Source organism: Thermobia domestica, chromosome 5 (genome assembly GCF_964235325.1).
Source record: "Thermobia domestica chromosome 5, izTheDome1.hap1.1, whole genome shotgun sequence".
Taxonomy (NCBI): Eukaryota; Metazoa; Arthropoda; class Insecta; order Zygentoma; family Lepismatidae; genus Thermobia; species Thermobia domestica.
The window spans coordinates 299,953,055-299,974,350 of NC_137458.1; the positions used below are offsets into that span (position 1 = coordinate 299,953,055).

Consider the following 21,296-nt stretch of genomic DNA (forward strand, 5'->3'; position numbering starts at 1 on the left):
GGTCTCCTGAGCAGTGAAAAAAAAATGAAATGAAATCTGTAAGTTTTACGTCCCACGGTTATGCCGGTTAGGTTAAAGGAGACGGTGATAATGAGAGATGAGTGAAATGGTGGAATGAAGAAAGTGGGAGGAAACGGGAGTACCCCGAGAAAACCCACGAGCACGGTGTTTGTCCACCACAAAGTTCACTTGGCGGGGGCTGGGATCGAACCCGGGACCCCAAGCACCAGAGGTGAACGCTCTACCACTGAGCCACCGTGCCCCCCCTGAGCAGTGAAGCAGATGAGAATTAAGAGGTAGGGTAATCCAAACAGAGAAGCCAAAATTTTAGCGATGATTAACTTAGCCAAGATCGAAATTACTTAATAGAGGACGACACATTGTCATCAATGAATCTACAACGTTGACGATGACAAATGCTCCTGAAGCTAGAGCAAGGTATGACTTTTGTAAAACTCGAAATTATTGCTCGTGTTGTTACATCTTAACAGACGTGAAATCCAGCTTCAACTACTCATCCCAAAACTCTGCCAACCGTTTCGTTTAACGCCCCTTCCGGGTTATTTCCCAGTTTATTGACAGTCTCTTCTGTGACGTAGAAAAGTGCAGACTACGTAGATTAACCATATTCGAGATGATGACAGGAACAGGGCCGTGCCGTGGGGGGGACAAGCGGGGCGACGGCCCCGGGCGCCGAAGTAAGGGGGCGAAAAGTTGGAAGAAAAAAGGAAAAAAGAGCGGATAAATTACTTGGAGTATATGTATGGGGGCGCCGTCGTATACTCTCGCCCCGGGCGCTGATTTTCCACCGCACGGCACTGGACAGGAATACGGACAGGGAAACAATCTGCTGTTTAATTAATTAAGAAATTTACACATGAAAGAATAAGACAACAGACAGCAAAAAAAATGTCCTTGTTTGTGGAGTAAATGAACTTAGAAAAAAAAAAAGAATTGAAATGCGATTTTAACATTGATCAGACAATGACGATATTCATTCAGTTTAATTTAAAAATAAAATGTCCCAATTTTCGAAATAAGACCGCTTATAATGTCCCATACAAATTCATATATCTTCACAATACTGTTAAATTTCCCTAAAATTTCACAAAATACAAATGCTGAATATTATTTATTTATTCTATGCTTATTTATGAGTTCATTTTGAGTTACTATTATTAATATGCCTCCTGTCCCTTTCAGATTCGAAATATACTCTTTCATAATATTGCTAATGTGTAGTTTCAAGTAGAATATGGTAATTTAGTTATTATTGACCAAAATATATAATAAACGTATTATATAATTTCATACCCGCAACTGAAAATACTAGTTGCCATGGTTACCTGAATGGCATAATCTATTGTTGGAACATACCACTTAAACAGACTGGTACAGGTACAAAATAAGCGCTTCACTTAAATACATTTGAAACGGTAATTTCAAGTTACTGTTTCAGTCATAATTTAAAGAAAAAAGAAATAATATAGGATTTGAATGGTTGAGAATGAGGGAAAACCGTTAGCGTACGCACCTTTGGCGTGGGAGACCCGGGTTCGATTCCCGTCTGAATCTCATGTGGTTCGGATTCCACTTTAAACGGTAAATCCCATCTCATTATAACCTCGCTGCTGAAAGGGATGTTAAACTCAAAGTCAACTCAGCTCAATGAGGGAAAAAAAATCATTTCGAATGGCAAACCTTACGTTTTGATATACAGACCTCTTGAGTGTATAGTAGGGTGCATCGAATTTCCACTTTTTTTTTAAATCAACTTATCCTTAGTGATATTTTTTTGCGAAATGGGATCCATATAACGTGTAAAAAATTGCAAGTCGATTGGTCAATATCTTTAGGTGCCACCAACGGCCGAATTTTTTAAAATTTTGTTAAAAAATAAATGTTATTTTAAAAAATGTAAAATATGTACTTTTATGAAAAATGGTTATCCTATGTGGTTTTGTTTCTGTAAAATGTGTATATTTTACGTGTAAAAAAATTCAGCTTGATGAGTCAGGTCATTCAGGTGCCACCAGTGGCTTAAAATATGGACAATTGTGTCCCTACTTTTCTCATTTCTTAAAATTAAGTTACGTGGTTTGTGATTCATCTGGATCGTGAATTAGGTAAGAAAGATTTTGTTTTACATCTGCAGCTCTTTGCTTACTTCCAAACATTAATGATGGAAATAACCCTGAACTCACCATGAGGAGGTGGCTGCAGTTCGAGTTTCGCCCACCCTTAGTGCGAGTTCATATCGTTACTCTTTTACCTCAAATTGTTTTTTTTTTTATTATATTCTGGTATGTTTTTTTCTTGACTGTAGTGTTGCTAGGACAAATCTATGTTATGCTTCTTGCCCACATACCGCTGATGCAGCTTGTCGCCAACTTCACCATTCTTTCTACATCGCGAGTGTGACAGGGTAAGGATGTAATAGATTCATCAGCCATTGGAGCCGTCTTTACACTTTCTCTTAGCTTCTGAAGGCTCAAGGTTTTGTCAGTGGTGGCTCCATCAGCGTGCATGTTGACCAATTAATCACATCAACATAGTTTATCGCTTCGAAGTTGATTTCAGGGACGACGAATTGTCGTACCGGTACGCGATCACCAGGTTGGGTCGTTTGTCTTGCTTTTAGGACTCGCCTCCAGCCAAGTTCTCGTACTTTAGCATCTTGGTCAGTCAACATTAATAGAAGTAGGTTCTCAGGATGGTCGTACCACACATTCTACGGATCACTGGATGAATTTTCCTGTATTTCGCTTCCATGTGGCGAGAAGTTGTGATAAGTTGCCACAAATGACGAGATCCTTCTGCACATGATGGATTATGGATCACAGCAAACCAGAGTGGCGCGTAGACCATCATGATGTACTAGACGATGGTTTTAAGTTCATTAGTGCGTTCTTTTGTTCCTACGTACAAATGTAAGACTCTATTTGCTGTAGTTAGCCATCTGGCTTGATGAATTTTACCAGGCTTCATGTGAGCTAACCCAACGGGGCATTCTCCTGAAGAAACCGCTTGGAAGATATTCAGCAAATATTTTTGATCCGTGTTTAATGAATCCTCAGTGAAGTAGTCTACTGGAACGGGCTGAAAACTTTGGAGTGGCAACTCTTCGCCGGTTGGAAGTGCTGATCATATTGGTCCTCTAAATGTATTTGGTCCAGTAGACTTGCCGTCTATGAATTCAATTAAATGTCTAAATGGGAGGTCATTCGTGTGTATCATACGGACGATTCTTTGAAGGGGTTTGTTCAGGAAGACTTCAATATGTGCCATCGCACCATTCTTCTGACCAGTGTTAGTAGCAGTACCATGGCGACCCAAAACAACCAGATCTGACAGGGAAATATTTTAATGAACAAAGAACTTTGTGGTGGCAACCCGTATGCTCTCTTCTCTTCCAGATGAAGGAGAGACGTGACCAAGATAGTTCGATCCTGGCTCCTCTAGCAGTAAGTAGTGATCTTTTTTCATTATTCGGTGGTTGATGCCGTCTTTAGTCTGAAGGATGAGAGTCTGATTCTTTCTTCCGTCGAAGTATAACGCTTTTACTTTGGTCGATTCAAGTGATGCACTCGCCTCTTCAACGATGGCGTTTCCTAAGGATTTCTTCTCTCTCTGAATCTTGCTTTTGTCAATCACCTTCTGCTTATGAACTGGGGTAATCATTCCGATATCTACCAAAAGCAACGAAGCGATAATTGCGGCCTTGCGATCTGATATATTACATCTATATACTGCATTGGAGAATATCGGCAACCTAACTTTCATTTGTTTAGAAGGGCTAGTCTTCTTTCTTTTAAGCGCAGGAAGAAACTTGACAGTGGAATCTGACTCTTCTCCCGTTCATTTTGTAAAGGTACACTATCATTTTGCCTTCCGGAACTACTAATTTCATTGAGCTTTGGTTGATTTTTCTGACCTCGATTTTTTCGCAATAAATGTTTGACACGTTTCTGTGTCTCCTTCCTATCAAGTCCTGCCATACCCATCTGTTGGGTGGTTCTCTGGTCAATTAAAAATGAAACCTCCAATTTAGGTACTTTCTTCTCTCTCGCTCAAGTGCAAGCAACCGGGTCGATGTATTTACAAGTAGCGATATCAAACAATGTTTTGCTGGCGAATGCCTGGAATTCTGCAACTTTGGAAGCAAAGGAAACGGGTTTGTCCTTGAACTTTTGCAGCTGACGAACCTTTTTGTGATATGTATAATGTAAAATCAACGCTATAACCCGTTGCTAGCTCAAAATAGCTGCAACGCTGATTGATGCGTTTTTCCAAATTTTAATTACTTTCCTTGCCATTGAATGAGCTAGCACTTTACCAGAGGGGTTCTTCTGAGATGCTATATCCCATTTCGTGTTCTCTCTTTCCCACAATAATTGCTTAAGAATATCAGCGATTGTTGGAGCCGACTAAAAGTGAATTCTGCAGAGGATCCAATGACATTATGGACAAAGTTCCTTACATTCAAACGTGACTTCTTTTTAGGTGAAATCTTTACGGACACTTGATAGTTTATTCACCGAAACCAATTTTGACACTTTTGTCAACGCAAGACCTCAACAAACTTGCCGCACCATTAGGATGCCGAACTGACACATTCAATGACTGCCGATAAGCACAAGTAGGACGCAATCCTTCAAAAACGCATACAAATGCACACGTATTTTCACTTAAATACAATCAGCAACGTAAACAGCTTCCGCATCAAGCACCAATTTTTCTGTCTAGAAAGCAACGCAAAATTACTCCTAATCTCATCTGCAGACACACTAACAATGAGTCACTTCTTTTCTTTTCTCTCGATGCTACTCCACTTTTAATTTTACGACAAACTCGCTTTTGGGCGACTTCATTCTATGCAGTGCAGGTGTTTTATCGAAAGGAGTTTTATCTACAAAAATAATCATTTACTTTTTCGCGCTACGAACATAAGCTAGACAACCCCCGGTATGTGTCTTATTTGATAACATTCATTCTACTATAAAGTCTTTTTTTTTTTTTTTACCATGATTGCCCCATTTCTTACCTAATTAGCTGTTTATAAAAGACGAAAACTCGATTTTGTTTTTACAAAACACCGAATAAAATATATTTTGGGGGGTTTCGTCCAAATTTTAAGACGCTGGTGGCATCTGAAAGACTTGACCGATCAAGCTGAAATTTTTTTCTCGTAAAATATGTACATTTCTGCCAAAAATAACTGCTAAGGATAAAATGTTTTCATAAAAGTAAATATGTATAATTTGTTTTTAAAAATGCATTTTTTAACAAATTTTTGAAACTTTAGGCCATTAGTGGCACCTAAAGAAATTAACTAATCTGCGTGCGATTTTCTATATGACATATAGATACCATTTCGCAAACAAATTTCACTAAGGGTAAGCTGATTTTAAAAAAAAGTGGAAATTCGATGCACCCTAGTGTATAATGCAGGTACAAAATCTGTTCAGTAAAATGTAACATATAATATCCGTAAGTGTTGTTTTATTTCAAATTTGTTATGGATGAAATTAATAATGTACAGATAAAATCCAGATTCGGTTGTATGAACGAAATATTCTATACAATAATCCTTGGTGTCGTGTACATAAAAGTATTAACCTATAATGTTTGTGTTGAAAATGTTTTGTGGTTGGTTATATATAATAAAGGGAAACATTTTTTTTAAATGTTATATTCCCTCACCAATGTGGAATTATCATAATACCAGACAAATAACTAACTCTGTATATTTATTATCTAGATACTGTACTTTGTGTAAAATTAGGTTTCTTTACTATACTCCTCACCATTTTTTAAAAAGTAATAACTCAATAACAAAAGCAATTTTTGACAATTTTTTCAAAGTATCTTTTCAATTCTTAGAAAATGGTGTTAATTGTGTTAATAGTTGTTTTAAGAATCATTCATATGAGTTTAAAATAAAATGAGTCCCCGATAATTATGACATACTAAATTGCGACCCTTAATTTCTAGCCTATAACAAAAGACTTGAAAACGCTCGTTAGTCCATTTCATAGAACATAATAGACGCTAAGAGCACTATGTAGAATTATTTTTAGCATCGTACTAAGAGTTGACTAAGCATGATCCTAACTTCCGTGTTTCGTAACCCATTGACGATGTTACCCACGATTTATATCGAAAAAGGTCAGACGCAACTATTCCACAAGGATGTCCAAACACATTAGGAGAACTCAAGTATGGGTGAATAATTGTCTCTTACGTCGAATACTCCTGATGTGCTTGGACATCCCTGGGGAATATTCGTGGAGTTATATATATAAATTGTAGATAACATCATTACGAAATACGGAAGTTAGCACCACCGCTGTTAAAAGTCTTAATACGAACCGACTCTGCATACGGCCCGAAATGACTAAATATTCGATATTTTTTATTGTCTTTTAAAGGCCTTTATTGTCTATTGTGTTACTAAAATTCAATGACTTTAATCGGCATACTTTCTAAATATTTTATATTATTCATTATTACTTTGTAAGTTACACTAAGTGACTTTCTTTCTAAATATTTGATATTATAATTTAATACTTTCTAAGTTATACTAAGGGGCGTACTTTTCAAATATTTGATAGGGTCTGTTATATATTATCTCTTTTTAAGCTTCAATAAGTGACTTACTTTCTAAATATTTGATATTATTTATTATCGCTTTTAAAAGTTACACTAAATGGTTTACTTTCTAAATATTTTATAATCTTCATTTCTTTTTAAGTTTAAGCTAAATTGTCCAGTTTCTAAATATTACATATAATTTCATTGTCTTTTATTTTACTGATATTCTAAGAATTCAACAGACACTAAATGGCTTACTTTCTATATATTTTATATTCTTTATTGTCCCTTCAAGTCACTAAAATTTAAGGAATTTAATAGAAACTAAATGCCTACTTTCTAAACATTTATTATTCTTTATTGTAACTTTTTTTTACTAACATTCAAAGAATTAAATTGACATTAAATTGCTTACTTTCTAAATATGTGCTATTTTTTAATTTTTTAAAGCTATTAAAATTAAAGAATTTAATAAACACTAAATGTCCTACTTTCCAAATATTTAATATTCTTTATTACCTTTTCAAATGGCACTAAATGATCTATATTCTCGATATTTCATATTATTTATTGTATTTTTTAATTTACTGAAACTTGAAATATTTAAAAGATACTAAATGGCATACTTTCTGAATATTTGTTGTACCTTTATTGTCTTTTTAAGTTACGAATATTCAGAGAATTAAGTTGATATTAGGTGGCTTAATTTCTAAATATTTCATATTATTTATTCTTTTTTCTTAGGTTATGCTTATATTCTAAATGTTTGAGATTATTTGTTATATTCTAAATTTATTGAAATTCATAGAATCTAATCGATACTAAAATTGCTTATTTTTTAAATATTTAATATTCTTTATTGTCTTTTTAAGATACTATAATTTGAAATCGGTGAGGAAGAACGGGGAACATCATTTTTCATCCAGTGGCGGATATAGGAGGTAACAACTGGCGGGGTGGCAGCCAGAATTCAGACTATAATATGTATATATCATTAGTTTACTTAGAACTTTCAAAAATATGTAAATAATAGCTTCAATTATCTTTTCACTCCAAAATTTGGTTGGCCTAGAGCCCCGAGCCACGGGCAAGATCCGCCACTGTTTTCATTAATAAAATCGTTGATTAGACAATCTTTATTCTGACGTTCAATTTTTAAAACAAAATGTTGTTTGCCCTGTCTTTTCATTTCAGCAACAAAAATTAGGGATGACCTGTTTCGAAAAATCTGTTTTCCGATTTTCGGAAAATTTGTTTTTCGATACTTCGTTTTTTTTTTTCGAAAAATGTTTTGTTTTCGAAATTTCGTTTTTCGAAAAAAAATGTTTTTCGTTTTTCGAAAAAAATTGCTTTTCGTTTTTTAAAAAATTCATTTTTCGATATAGCATTTTTCGAGAAAAAAGTGGTCATCTTTAATAAAAAATATGTGTAGTGAAATCATTATTTATGAACGTAGATTAACCTATAAAACTTTCCTGTAATCTGGTTCTAAAAAAAATAGTCTTTTTTATCTATTTAATAATGTATAGTAGCCTTGGAAAAGTGTGAATACAAGGTATTGTAAATTAGAACTTGAATCTGATGGATGTTATATATATATATATATATATATATATATATATATATAATTGACTGACAACGTTCTAAAAGTTAGTATTGGTGGTATTTCATGTAATTTAAATAACGGAAATGGAGAACAACTAATGTTAATTTGAACGAAATCAGGAGGGGGAAGAGACTTTGTAAAATGTGCATTATATTTGGTTTTATTTAATAACATAAGTAATTAAATGGAATTATTGACAGCAGTTAATGCATCCAGGTGTTTCTTAATGCTGGTGGTGGTAATATTGGATGTTTTTATCTATAATTTTTATTAACAAATGTCATAGTATCAATCATAACATTAACCTTGTAAATGACCAAGATTATTATTACTACAGAATGCTGTATTTGCTGTTTTTATATGTATTAAGCTTTCTTTCCACCGGCTGGGCGGTGCAAGGCCCGTTTCCCGATGGAGCGTGATTTTTTTTTTTTCTCGTTCTAGCTTCATTTCAATACTCGGAACTGCTTGTCTTCAGTGACCGCACGAGAACCGGCAGCTCAGTGTAGCCAAGCTGTTGGCAAAATCATAAGCATTCCTTAAATTCATTATTAGCAAAATTAGCTCTTTAATTAGTTTACTCTTGCTTGTCGTGTTCTACACGACAGTAGCACTGGCAACTATGCTTAATTGAAACATCTGTAGCACAATCTTATCTGTGCTTACATCGCTTGTTTTCAATGTATATAGAGTATTACAGGTAGCATATTTTCTGCTATCGAGAGAAAAAATTACCCAGAATTCTTGCGCGACGTGACGTCACGTGGAAGAGAGCACGAAACAAACACATTGTAGGGAATACAGTAAGCGATGTCGATGTGTGAAATTTGTAAAGAATGGGTAATTATTGAGACAAAAATGAATAAAAATAACTTTGTTGTTGTTCCGAACTGAGAAAGGAAGACTCCATGTATAACATAGCACCCCTTTCCTAAAATGTTGTTGGTACAACGACAGTGAGTTTCTCGGTGTAAACGAGCAGTCAGACTCGATGTAAGCAACACTAATATTTATTCTATTAATTTCTTACCGACAGATTATGAGACAGACTTACAACACGAACTTCATAAGCTACCTGTAAGAAAACAAAAATCCGCCGTCATGCAATTTCTTCTCTGCATATATCGAATTGGCATGGAATTGTTAAGAACGAACAGAAGTAAAAGATTAAAAGAAAATAATTTATTTTTCCAACTTATGAAGCTGAAGAACTTGAAATAAATTTAAATAACTAGTGTCATGGATGTAAATCCTGTAGGACGAGCAAAAATGTTAGAAAAGAGGATTTGCCCATTTTGTCCCCATGACTCGGTGAAGCCAAATAATAATAATAATAATAATAATAATAATAATAATAATAATAATAATAATAATAATAATAATAATAATAATAATAATAATCGAGACAAACCTGATTGGCTGCTCTCTTTTCCGCCAGTAATGCTCGCTAAAAACTAGGTTTTCCGTATGCAAACATGTAATGTTCATTGCGTTTATTCTTATTTAAATATTCACTTTAACGTTTAAAATGGTTACATGTATAGCTTATGGATTCGTGTTTGTTACCTTCAATGGGGCTCGCATTCTTATTTCCGTTGAAGCTCGTGCTCACTTGGGCTACGACTCATCCTTCAATAAGGATCACACTCAAGGTGGGATTCAGGATTTTCTAAGCCGGGGTGCACCAATAATTACCAAACTAACCAATCACACTGAAACTCTTCAAAGTGACACGTGACAATATGCTTTAACCTTGACAACGCTGACACATAGGACGGAGAGGGGGGGCGGTAATTTAAAGAAGGTCGCATGTTTTCTGTCCTACTTGACAAATGTTATATTGTTTTACTTGGTGAATCCTTTTCCTCCAATCTTCAGAAAATCGACTTAATGTATTGTTTTTACAAAGCTCTGCTTTCTCTTAAACCCCAAACGGAAAAATAATGGCAGAAAGTTTCGGAAAGTGTTGCTATTTTCACTGCTAGCTTTTCATTTTAGATAGTGTATATTTACAATGAAGGGGTGCACCCCCTAAATCCGGCCCTGATCACACTCACTAGACTGATGGTAGCTCGTGCTCACTAATTTCATTGGGGACGGAGGCGCGGTGGCTCAGTGGTAGAACGTTCACCTCCGGTGCTTGGGGTCCCTGGTTCGATCCCAGCTCGCGCCGTGTGGACTTTGTGATGGACAAACACCGTGCTCTTGGTTTTTTCCCGGTTATTCCCACTTTCTTCATTCCACCATTTCATTCATTTCTCATAATCACTGTCTCCTTTAGCCTAACCGGCATAACCGTGATTTCATTGCATTTCATTTTCATTTTAATTTCATTGCGGTACACGTTTATTGGGTTTGGGCTCACTACACTCAATAAAGTTCGGGCTTACTAATCTGAACTAGAGTAAGGGTCACTACCATTAATGACCTGGTGCTCAATGTCAGTGGAGCTTGCAATGAGTTTATTACTTTCAGTGGAGAAAGCCTTCACTATTCTCGTTAAGGCTCGCTCTTACTCAAGCTCGGGCTCATATACTTCAATGAGGCTCGCGTTTACTCGGCCTCGGTCTCACATCTTCCGTGAGGTTCACTCTCACTAGGCTCCTTGGAGATCGCGCACCCTAATCTATTTCGAGCAAGCACGCGATTAGTTAGGTTCGGGATCACTAATCTTAATTAGATTCTTGCTCACTCGCGCGTGCTATCTTCCGTCAACTGGGCTCGAGCTCACTCATCAATGGGGATCAAACTCACTGACACCCGTGTGTATTAATGTGGGCTCGGGTTCCATATTTTCAATGGGGTTCGCGCTATTTATTCTCGTTGAGGCTTGAGCTTTCTTGGTCTGGGACTCACATTCTTTAATGAGGTTCGAACTCACTAGGCTCCTTGGAACTCGCGCTCTCTAGTCTCCCTCGGCCACGCACTTGCTTGGATTCGGGCACACTGATCTGGATTGGACTCGTACTCACTTGTGTTGGCTCACTTCCGTCAGCTGGGTTCGATCTCAGTACCATCAATATAACTCGAGCTCACTGATACCAGCGGGGTTTTCACTAATGTGGGCTCGGATTCATTACCTTTAGTGTGCTCGTGTTCATTATTCTCGTTGAAGCTCGTGCTTATTTGGTCCCGGGCTCATATCTTTCAATGAGGCTTGTACTGACTAGGTTCCTTGGAGCTCGTGCTCTCTGATCTCTTTCGGGCAAACTCTTACTTTGGCTCAGACTTCAACACTCAGTGGGACTCGGGCTCACTGGCGTTAGTAGGGCTTGTACTCATTTTTGCTTGGGCTCACATCCTTCATTCAGGCTCGTGCTTACTCAGGTTTTGGCTCAGATCCTTTAATGAGACTTGCAGTTATTAGCCTCCTGGCACTTGCTCTTACGAATTTTGTTCGGGTACATTTTCCGCGAACTAAACCCAAAATGTAGTAGAAACACGTAAAAACAAGAACATTTATTTGAGCAATCTCAACCTAAAAAAAATAAAGCCCAAACAATGAAGAAATAGTGCAAGGAAAAACAATGCGTTGCGGGTTCTGTGACTTCTGAGGGCTGCAATTAGAATTATCACTAACATTTCCTATCAATATTCATAAAACAACAACAATGAGTGGATGATAACATTAATTAAATTTATTATACTATAGCAATTTACCCTGCGTATTTGTAGTGTTAGAATCAGTAATATTTTTGTCTCTATGTAGTTTCAACAATCAAATGAAGTTATAATATGCTCGGAGTATACAAAAACTATATACTAAAAGCAGAAGACGCGATTTCCTCTCTTCCGCGTGACGTCACACTTCCAGCGACCAATGCCAGTTCGAATCGCATATTTAGCAGCCCCTGGCTTGTTTTAGAGCTTCTGTTTTGCGCTGATACATTTTCTTCCTTTTTTATTTTTTAGAATAGATGTATACTTATTGGTATGGCAATACTGTTAGCATTTTCGACTTCAGTTTGATCTAAAACAAACAGAAATTTACGATTTTTGTCCCTAAGCTTTTGTTCTTTATATAGGGTGTTTGAAAACAACACTGACAACGTTTGGTTGATAATTCCTGACACCAAGATGAGACAAAAAGTATAGACAAATATTTCCTTTCCGAGTTATAGGATGCCGACATGAACATGAAAAAATGAACTTTAAAGGTCCATATTTCAAAAACTATGGGACTTACCATACTCGGGTCAAGACTTCACTTAGAAATTAGTAGGTGTCCTATCCAAATATCAAAGTTTCAGAATCCTGCGGTACTTTTGCAACAATTTTTATAGAGGTAGTTGGTGAGTACTTCAAATTATATCCTCGTAGACAAACTATCTCTGTAAAAATTGTTGCGTGAGTACCTTAGGATTCTGAAACATGTAATTTTGGATAGCACACATATTAGTTCCCAAGTGGTCTTCACCCGACTACGGTAGGTCAAATAGTATTGGAGCTATGAACCTTGAAAGTTAATTTTTTCGCGTTTTCGGCAGCCTATAACTCCGAAATGAAACATTTATGCACCGAGGTTGGTCTATACCCTTTTTGTCTTATTTTGGTGTCAGGAATCACCTCCCAAATGTTGTCGGTGTTGTTTTGAAACACCCTGTATATTTATTTCCTGCAGATTAAAAATTCTATCAACCTACAAAGCCAAAGATTTAGTTTTAAATACGAAAGTATTACATGCTTCAGGAGCTAAAATTGTTTACATACTTGATTTGCTCAAAAAGAGAATGCAGTAATTGTCATAAACGTTGATATACTTTTACTTAGATCAATAAAGCATAATAATTAATTTTACAGTACTTTTTCCCCTTTTCTAGTTCTCCCAAAATCATAAAAATTAGATTATGTTGGCGTTTTTACTTGTAATCTTTATATTAAAAAAAAAAGTTTAATATTTCTGGTCAACTGTCAAAATAACTAACCACATTTTTGCAGAAGCGTATGATCAATGACTGCGATACTCCGTGTGTTTCTGTTTCGCAGAAAAGTGTTCAAACTGGTTTTTCACGCTCAGTGTTGTTATGTTTCGAAGGACAGAAAAAATCCAATGCGTGTGTTCCTGTTTCGCAGAATGAGTGATTCTTATTTTTTAACGTAAGTTCGTAGAAAGCTTGTACTGCACCAGAAGTACGCCGATATTTGTATTACATGTTGAGAAAGTGATTCCATCGTAATATTGTAATCACATATATAAATTTTAAGTAACAAACAGATTATTTCATGATTATTTAGAAAATCAAGATGGCTGGTATATATCAGCACAAAGTGAAGTGAAAGGAAATTTCTGTAAAGTGAAATGAACGAAAACATGGTGATGGATGGAACATTTAAAATTTGTCTACGTCTATTTTCATAGTTATATGCATAGCACGGAAAGTATTTCGGACATTTTTGTACTTCTCTTCTGCTTATTGCGAAGCAAAAGTCAGTCATTGTACACACACACATGCTTCAGCAAATCAACAAAAATGCTGAAGATTGTTGATTCCAGTTTCATGTGCAAGAATTTATGACTGGCTTTGAACAAGCGGCAATAAACCCTACAAGAGATACATTCCAGCAAGAGACATTACGCATTTGTTTGGTTCATTTTGCCAAATCTATATGGGGAAAGGTACAAGATATTGGGTTGGCTCCACTTTACAAGACTGATAATGGTACGAGGAAATATGTTAGGAGAGCAGATGCACTTTCACCCGTTTCTCTTAAAGACATTCCTGATGCATTTTCGTATATACAAGACGATGCACTCGATATCCCGGAGGCACAGGTTTTCCTAGGCTACTTGGTGGACATCTACGTTGACGAACTGAATGCAACCTTCCACCCGAAAATACAACAATATTTAAAAGTTTATTTTTTTATTGGATTATTATTTGACTTCTTACGTTGTACTAATTATATTTTATTAATGTTTCAGAGCAAAAGAAACAAATTAGATAACAACAGCGAAAAAAGCGCGAACAATGCCGAGGTTTAGCATTTCAAGTTTAATAGGAAGTAGACATAAATCATCCCTATATCTACAGATTCATTCTACTTTTGAAGCAAGAACAGTCCGAGAATGCGGCTGCTGGAAGTAGGCAATTTCATTTTACGGAGAAGATTGTAGAGACGTTTAGACAGTAGTACTTGGTTCTTAAGAGTAGGTTTAGGTTTGGCAAGATTGGTTTTATTTCGTACTTTAATCAGTATCTCATTGCATTCATTTGGATAGTAGAAATTACCCACATAGCACAAGTACGTCCATGGGATGTCCGAGACTGAGCCCGCAACGGACGACGGAACATCCCGGGATTATCCGAATGTGCTCCCGGGACATCCACAGGATCTCAGCGGGAGATCCAGATGTCCGCTAATATCCCGGGATACGGGATATTCAACGGGACCACGAAGGGATGTCTATTGGTTTTCCCTCCGACCTCCTGTCCCATCTGGGACGTCCAGTGCACTACCTACATGGGAATCCTTCAGGACGTCCCATGCAGGACGTCCATAGGTTGTCTTCTCATTATCCCGATAATTCCGGAAACCGAATGGGATGATTGGGATCAAAATGGGACATCCCAGGGACGTAGTGTGCTATGTGGGTACAATCCCATGAAAACAAAGTTATGAGCCGCACCTGTATACTAAATTTATTAAGGTTCATGCCATTATCGTTCATTGCATTTTTATTATTATTATTATTTATATGTCTCTGTGTTTATAATTTGTTCTTGTTGTAGTAAATCACAATTGGACTTGTGCGAAAGGCTCTATTGTGAGCTTTAAATTTATGTTGGTGTTTTGTTCCTTATTCTGCGATGCTGCGAAACAGGAACAGATAAACTTGGCAACATCGCAAACTGATAAGGAATTCTGCGAAACAGGAAGTAACAGGTCATAGTGGCAGTAGTAGTAGTAGTACAAATAGCAGTTATAGTAGAGTAGTTGTTTATTACTTTAACAGTAGTACGAGTAGTAGTGCTCTAAAACATTTACTAACTTAAAAGTTATTTTAAAATTTTTATCCCTTGCGTTTTGAAGCGAACTTACACTCTTTTTTACGTAACTTTTCTATGTTGATGTCAATCCTATTTTATTATATTATTATTATTATTATTATTATTATTATTATTATTATTATTATTATTATTATTATTATTATTATTATTATTATTATTATTATTATTATTATTATTTAATTTGACAATATAGACTATTTGCTTTCCTGCATAACGAAACCCCTTTCGCTTTCGCAAACAGAGAAGATTCTCTGGCTCATTGAAAATAGATATATTTATTTTGAGAGTACGATAATAGAAGCTCTTTTCTGCATCACCGAACAACTCATCAATAAGTTTTGTGTATTTAATTATTTTTTTCTTTTATATCTAGATACGCAAGGTCACCTTACAACAGAAAGTATAGATCACGAAGACAAGTTTCAAATCAAAACACTTTGTGTCCAACGAGATCACAGTTCATCATGCCTCGAGCAGCGTTGAACAACAGAGGGAACTGGATGTATGTAGTTAACCTAAATGATGTTGATGATCGTTATACGCAACTTGTACGGAGTGAGCAGTGCGCGTAAGTTCATTATCATTTTAGCTATTTATATTCTAGAAAACTCCAAAGAAGCAAACTTAAATTCTTTGCGTCACTAAGTTAAAGCAGGGATATGCCATAATTTGGACGAAATGTCAAAATTTGTAATCATAATAACGATTTCCACCCAAATTATGACATCTCCATGATTTAACCTTGTTACAACTTTCACACTTTATATGTTAAAAGGAAAGTAACTTCTCTGAAATAACAGTTTCCCTGATGTAGTTCAATTATTAAATTCAAAACGAGATATTCATCGCTATCAACAATCGCTCTCAGTTTCACTGTCTATCTATTTGGGCACTGTCGACCTCTTCACCGATTTCGTCGACCACTCTCAGGTTCACCGCTGATCTCCTTGACCATCATTGATCTCTTCACCGATCTCCTTGACCACGCTTAGCTTCACTGTCGATCTCGTACTTGGACACTATCAACCTCTTCACCGATCTCCTCGACCATTCTTAGGTTCACCGCCTATGTACTTGGACACAATCGACCTCTTCACCAATCTCGTCGACCACTCTTAGGTTCACTCCCTATGTTCTTCTTGGACACAATCGACCTCTTCACCGATCTCCTCGTTCACGCTTGGCTTCACTGCCGATCTACTTGGACACTATCGACCTCTTCATGGATCTCGTCGACTACTCTCAGGTTCACCGTCGTTTTCCTTGGCTACTAACGACCTTTCCTCAATTCCCTATTGGCCTCATCATTCTTCTCTGCTACCATCTGCATTCTCCTTCACCGTCAATCTCCTTGGAGATCATCGACTTTTTTCGCTGCGGACCTGTTAGAAGTATTGAAGTTGTTGGAACCAGGTGCTGGTAAAATAATCAAGCAAAGTGTTGTAAGAATTTAGTTATTCTTATGTTGTTACTGTAACTATGAGAATTGTATGTAGTTATAGATGATTGAAGATGCACTTGGTGTGTAGATTGAGGGATTAGCCTATAAATATATTATAAAAAGTTGTGAGAATTAAAGTAACTAGATTCTTGTAAGTTAATGTAATAAAACAAGGAAACCTAAGTGATAGTTGGTCGTTTAACTAACTAGTTAACTCTATGACCTATGGAACCCTGAGGTTCCATGCCATGTTCACAAAACCTCTCCATTGACTTCTGTCCTTAGCCATCTGGATCCAGTTTCTACTTTGTGTTCCTACTTCTGCAAGATTCATCTTAATACCGTCCTCCCATCTGCGCCTAATCCTTCCTAATGGTCGTTTACCTATTTGAATTTCCAGTTAAAACTTTGAAAGCGATCCTATTTTCTTCCATTTTGGCTACATGACCTCCCCACCTGAGCTTCCTAGACTTGATAACCCTAACACTGTTTGGTAAACGATATAAACTATGCAGTTTCTCGTTAAGAAGTTTCCGCCATCCTCCATTTCCATTCCTATTCGGTCCGAATATTCGTCTTAGGATTTTATTCTCAAATATTTTAAAGCAACCATGTTTTGGAACCATACAGTGCAACAAGCATGATTATCGTTTTGTATACTTTAAGTTTCAAATTTCCCGATAAAATTCGCGACGACAAAAGATTTTGAACTGAATAAGAACGAATTTCTTGCTTTCAGTCGACATTTAGTTTCTTCGTGGATATGCTTTTGGTCTGTTAACATTGATCCTGGATAGTGAATATCTACTTTATTAAATGAATTTGATATTTTGACGCATCCATAATTTGCAGTATTACGATCAAGGCGAACTTTCATGTATTTAATTTTCTTAGCATTCGCTTTCAAATACGTGTCCCTGGAAGTGTTTAATAAGACCTCTGCATTTCTTTCTATTGTTTCTCTATCATCCCTTATTATATTGACATCATCAGCATACACTATAACCTGGTGAATGCCATTCAGATCTAGGTTCTGGTTGCTCTTTTTGATTTTCTTTGTAGCGTACTCCCGAACAAAGTTGAATAATAATGGCGACAATGCATCTCCTTGTCTCAACGTGAAAGCTCATGGACAAGAATTTTCCTACTCGGACTTAAACTTTGGGATTCATTTAAATACATCTCAACTATTGTGCTACCAAAATGTCTTGAGCCGTGGCAAAAATGCGAACTAAAGCTCACACACCCACGCGTTGAGCCAATAAGGGTTCAGCTGTTGCTAAGCGAGAGAAAGCGAGTGGAATTGCTTCAGCCAATAGCAGCGCTTGCAACGGAAGACTAGGGATCAAGTCAATGTGGTATTAGTATAATCTAACTAGCTTTTCGGTATTCTAAATTCTGTAAGAATGTTATACAATGTTTCCCTCGCAGGACTTTCTAAAATCAATAAATAATTGTTGTAACGGGATGATTGATATATCGTGGGCGAGAAGCATATCAGTTTGCGCTCAAATTAGCAAAACATGCTAAATTTAATTTAATTTGGTAACTAAAATTACAAGGATTTCATATTAAGTTTTGAGTCAAATTTGAAAATTCTATACAACGTTCTGTTTTAGAGGAGGCAAAAAATCATTTGTATCACCCGCTCTAGCCCCTCCCTGACTACTAGCCTGGGTATCGAAATATTTGATGTGTAATAAAACAAAATTTTATCAGTACAAAGAATTCACACACCAAATTTCATATTTCCTTACCCAAAAATGTTTTACCATAACTAACAGTTTTCTTTGAATTGTCATAAATTTTGTCAGATGCACAAGAGGCATTTTGAAAATAAGCTCGTCAACTGTTAAGTTTTATCTTTGCACTTTTATATTATAATTTTTTTGATAAGGTTTTCCCCCAGAACTTTTTATTATAAGAGATATGTTATATATAAATATAAAACACAAAGTCACTCTAATTTTGGTCCAAAGACCAATACCATGGCCTCTATGTGATTTGTCTGGGTAAAATAGGAGCTCCAAGGCGCCAGCCAAGGGAAGGATACCACAAAGCTCCAAGCAAGCAAAGAGAGGTTTAGGTCCCGTATAGCTCCAGGTAAGCTAAGCGGTCAGGCAAACCACAGAGCTTCAGACAAGTTAGGATGTTGCAGTTAGAGTTTCTTACTGATCCAGAGAAGCAAAGAGAGGGGTTGAGTTCCCACAGAGCTCTGGGAAAGCTAAGAAAATTAAATTAGTTTAGATCTCTCATTGCTCTAGGCAAGCTAAGAGAGTAGGAATGACCAAAGAAAAAAGACCACGATGAAAGTCTTACAGCTTGTTTTATACCCCCTTCTGGACAGCGGTGGCGCTAGTGTTCCTCTCCTGTCATTGACTTGATGATGGTGACGGTGTATGTTGTTTGCTTGTTTGCAGTACCTGTAGCAAGAAAGCATGTGGTTTTCTTTACAAATAAGAAGCATATTGTTGTTTACAAATACCATATATATATGACATTAATACAGTTATATTTCAGAATTTAACACAGGTTTGTCTTCCATTGCAGATCCTCTCAATGTAATGGTTTATGTGCGATACCAAATGGATATACTTCGTCTTGTCAACAGCAATACGTTCAGAAGAGATTAGTGGCTTTAGAAGGCGGTGGGGATAGATTATATACTGATGTGTTCTGGTTTCCTCATTGTTGCGTTTGCCAAATTCAACAAACAAATGGTTAATAAAAAAAAAAGATCAAAGTTTTCATATTAGCAAAACAAAAAAATCTTTATACTTTGTTCCAGTTATTATGAATAAAGGGAACACAATGTAAATTATGTTATTGTACATATATATAAAAAATAATAATGATTATATAAAGTTATAAAATGTAAACCATTCATTTGTTCTTGTGGAATAAGTGAATAGGAAGTAAACATACATCAAGAGTCATTTTACTGCCAATATAATAGTTGTTTTAAAATGTGATATTTTGCTATCACTGTGCTATTCCATTGATAACTTCAGTTTCTCTTGTTTCTAGGTAGATCTCAATACCGTTGTGTTAATGTATTATGAATAAGGTGACCAGACGTAAAATCGGCCCCGTTAAATGGGACAGTTCTCAGCGCCCCTCGAGATACCACGTGGGAAACAAAAGAAGCGAATCAGAAAACAAAACAGGATTTCCGTGAAACTGAATAACTCATTATCTTGATATTGATCTTTAAAATATTTATCTAAAATTGCATCATGCAATAGTTTGTGAAATATTCATCAAGATCAAATTGTGTATGGTTTTAGATAGAAATGCACTCAGAGCATGTGAAGAGTTAAAAGATTCCCTTAATGCAGTAAAACATGTCGAGATATAAATATAAAAGGATTTTCAAAATTTGTGACAGTATTTTATAATTCATTATGAATTTAACTCTTTCGGCCCTGATTTTTCGTTTACTCACTTGTTTTACTATTATTTTGCACTTTTATTCTAGAGCCTAACATACTAAAAATAATACAAAATTTACCATCTTTCTTTTGCTTGCTTTTAATAAGTGAAAGGAGATAATGAAATGCAATTTACCACAATCATAGATAATGTTATTCTACAACAGAATATATAAACCTGAAGAATTTTCAGTGTTGTCATCCGTGGAAATTACAGTGTTACCAGAATAGCATTTCCCCCGAAATCTAAATTAAGGTAGCGACTAGAGGAACGAACTCAGCTGCATTTGATTACGTATCACGTTGTTTTGGTATCCTGTGAACTACTTTTTAAATAACATTATTATTTAATGTTAATAGCTGTATGTTAAAACTATTTGTTTATTACAAAATAAATACAACTATTATATAAAAAGTAGTATTAACAACAATTTACAATTAATAATCTAAAGCATTTACTAAAATGAATTTTCAGTAGATTGCTTTCTTGCACCAGCCACGAACGAATTTGGTTTCACGATACAATTTTAAACCAAACAAATATTCAAAATTTGCTCGTTCTTGATTAGGCTTCAAATAGCGTACGTAAAAAATTACGGAAGGGATTTTTTTTTTTGGGGGGGGGGACTTGTTCTAAGCCTGTAAGTGTTGGCTTCAAGCCTTTTGAATCTGATCACCTTAATCATAAGCCGTTATATTACCTTCACTTTTTTCTTCAACCACTAAGATCCTTCTTCTTCACGTATTAGCAAATAGAAATACTTTTTATTGTTTGATTCGTGTAAATATCTTTAGGTTGTTAATATTTCATCACCTGTTCATAACAATAATTGTAATAAAAGTAATTAAAATAAGTAGTAGTGATATTTTTTATACTGTGAATGATTTTTAAAGAGAAAACAATTGTAAATGCGCTTCAATTATTTCAGCAAACAAACTATTGTATTTTGGATAGTTAATAAACAATGTTACTTTTACAGTACTGTCTTCATTTATAAAATGTTCCTGATACTTTTTTTTTTTGTTTGTTTGTTTCCAGAGTATTGATCAAAATCATTTCACTGTTTATGCAAATTCCTTCCGTATTGGTGGTTAACCAAAGATATCCGAAATCATGAAATCAGAGCTCAGGGATTCGAAAACTCACTCTCGCTTGACTTCAACTTAATGAAATGAGTTTGATTGAGCAAGATGTCGAAATGATTTTGAGAGTG

General features: G+C 35.8%; 1 protein-coding gene across 3 annotated transcripts in view; it reads left to right on the plus strand.

The window, feature by feature from the left end:
• Positions 1–21,053, plus strand: part of spz5 (spatzle 5 Toll-1 receptor) — a 229,856-nt gene extending 208,803 nt beyond the window's left edge. For 2 of the 3 annotated variants that reach the window (XM_081760364.1, XM_081760366.1), the window contains exons 5-6: positions 15,584–15,778; positions 19,202–21,053. In XM_081760364.1, coding sequence (XP_081616490.1) covers positions 15,584–15,778; positions 19,202–19,376 — 370 coding nt within the window. In that variant the 3' untranslated portion in view covers positions 19,377–21,053. Of the gene's footprint in view, positions 1–7,466; positions 7,536–15,583; positions 15,779–19,201 lie in introns of all 3 variants that reach the window. The other variant, XM_081760365.1, reaches the window with a different exon arrangement.
• Positions 21,054–21,296: the final 243 nt, after the last annotated feature.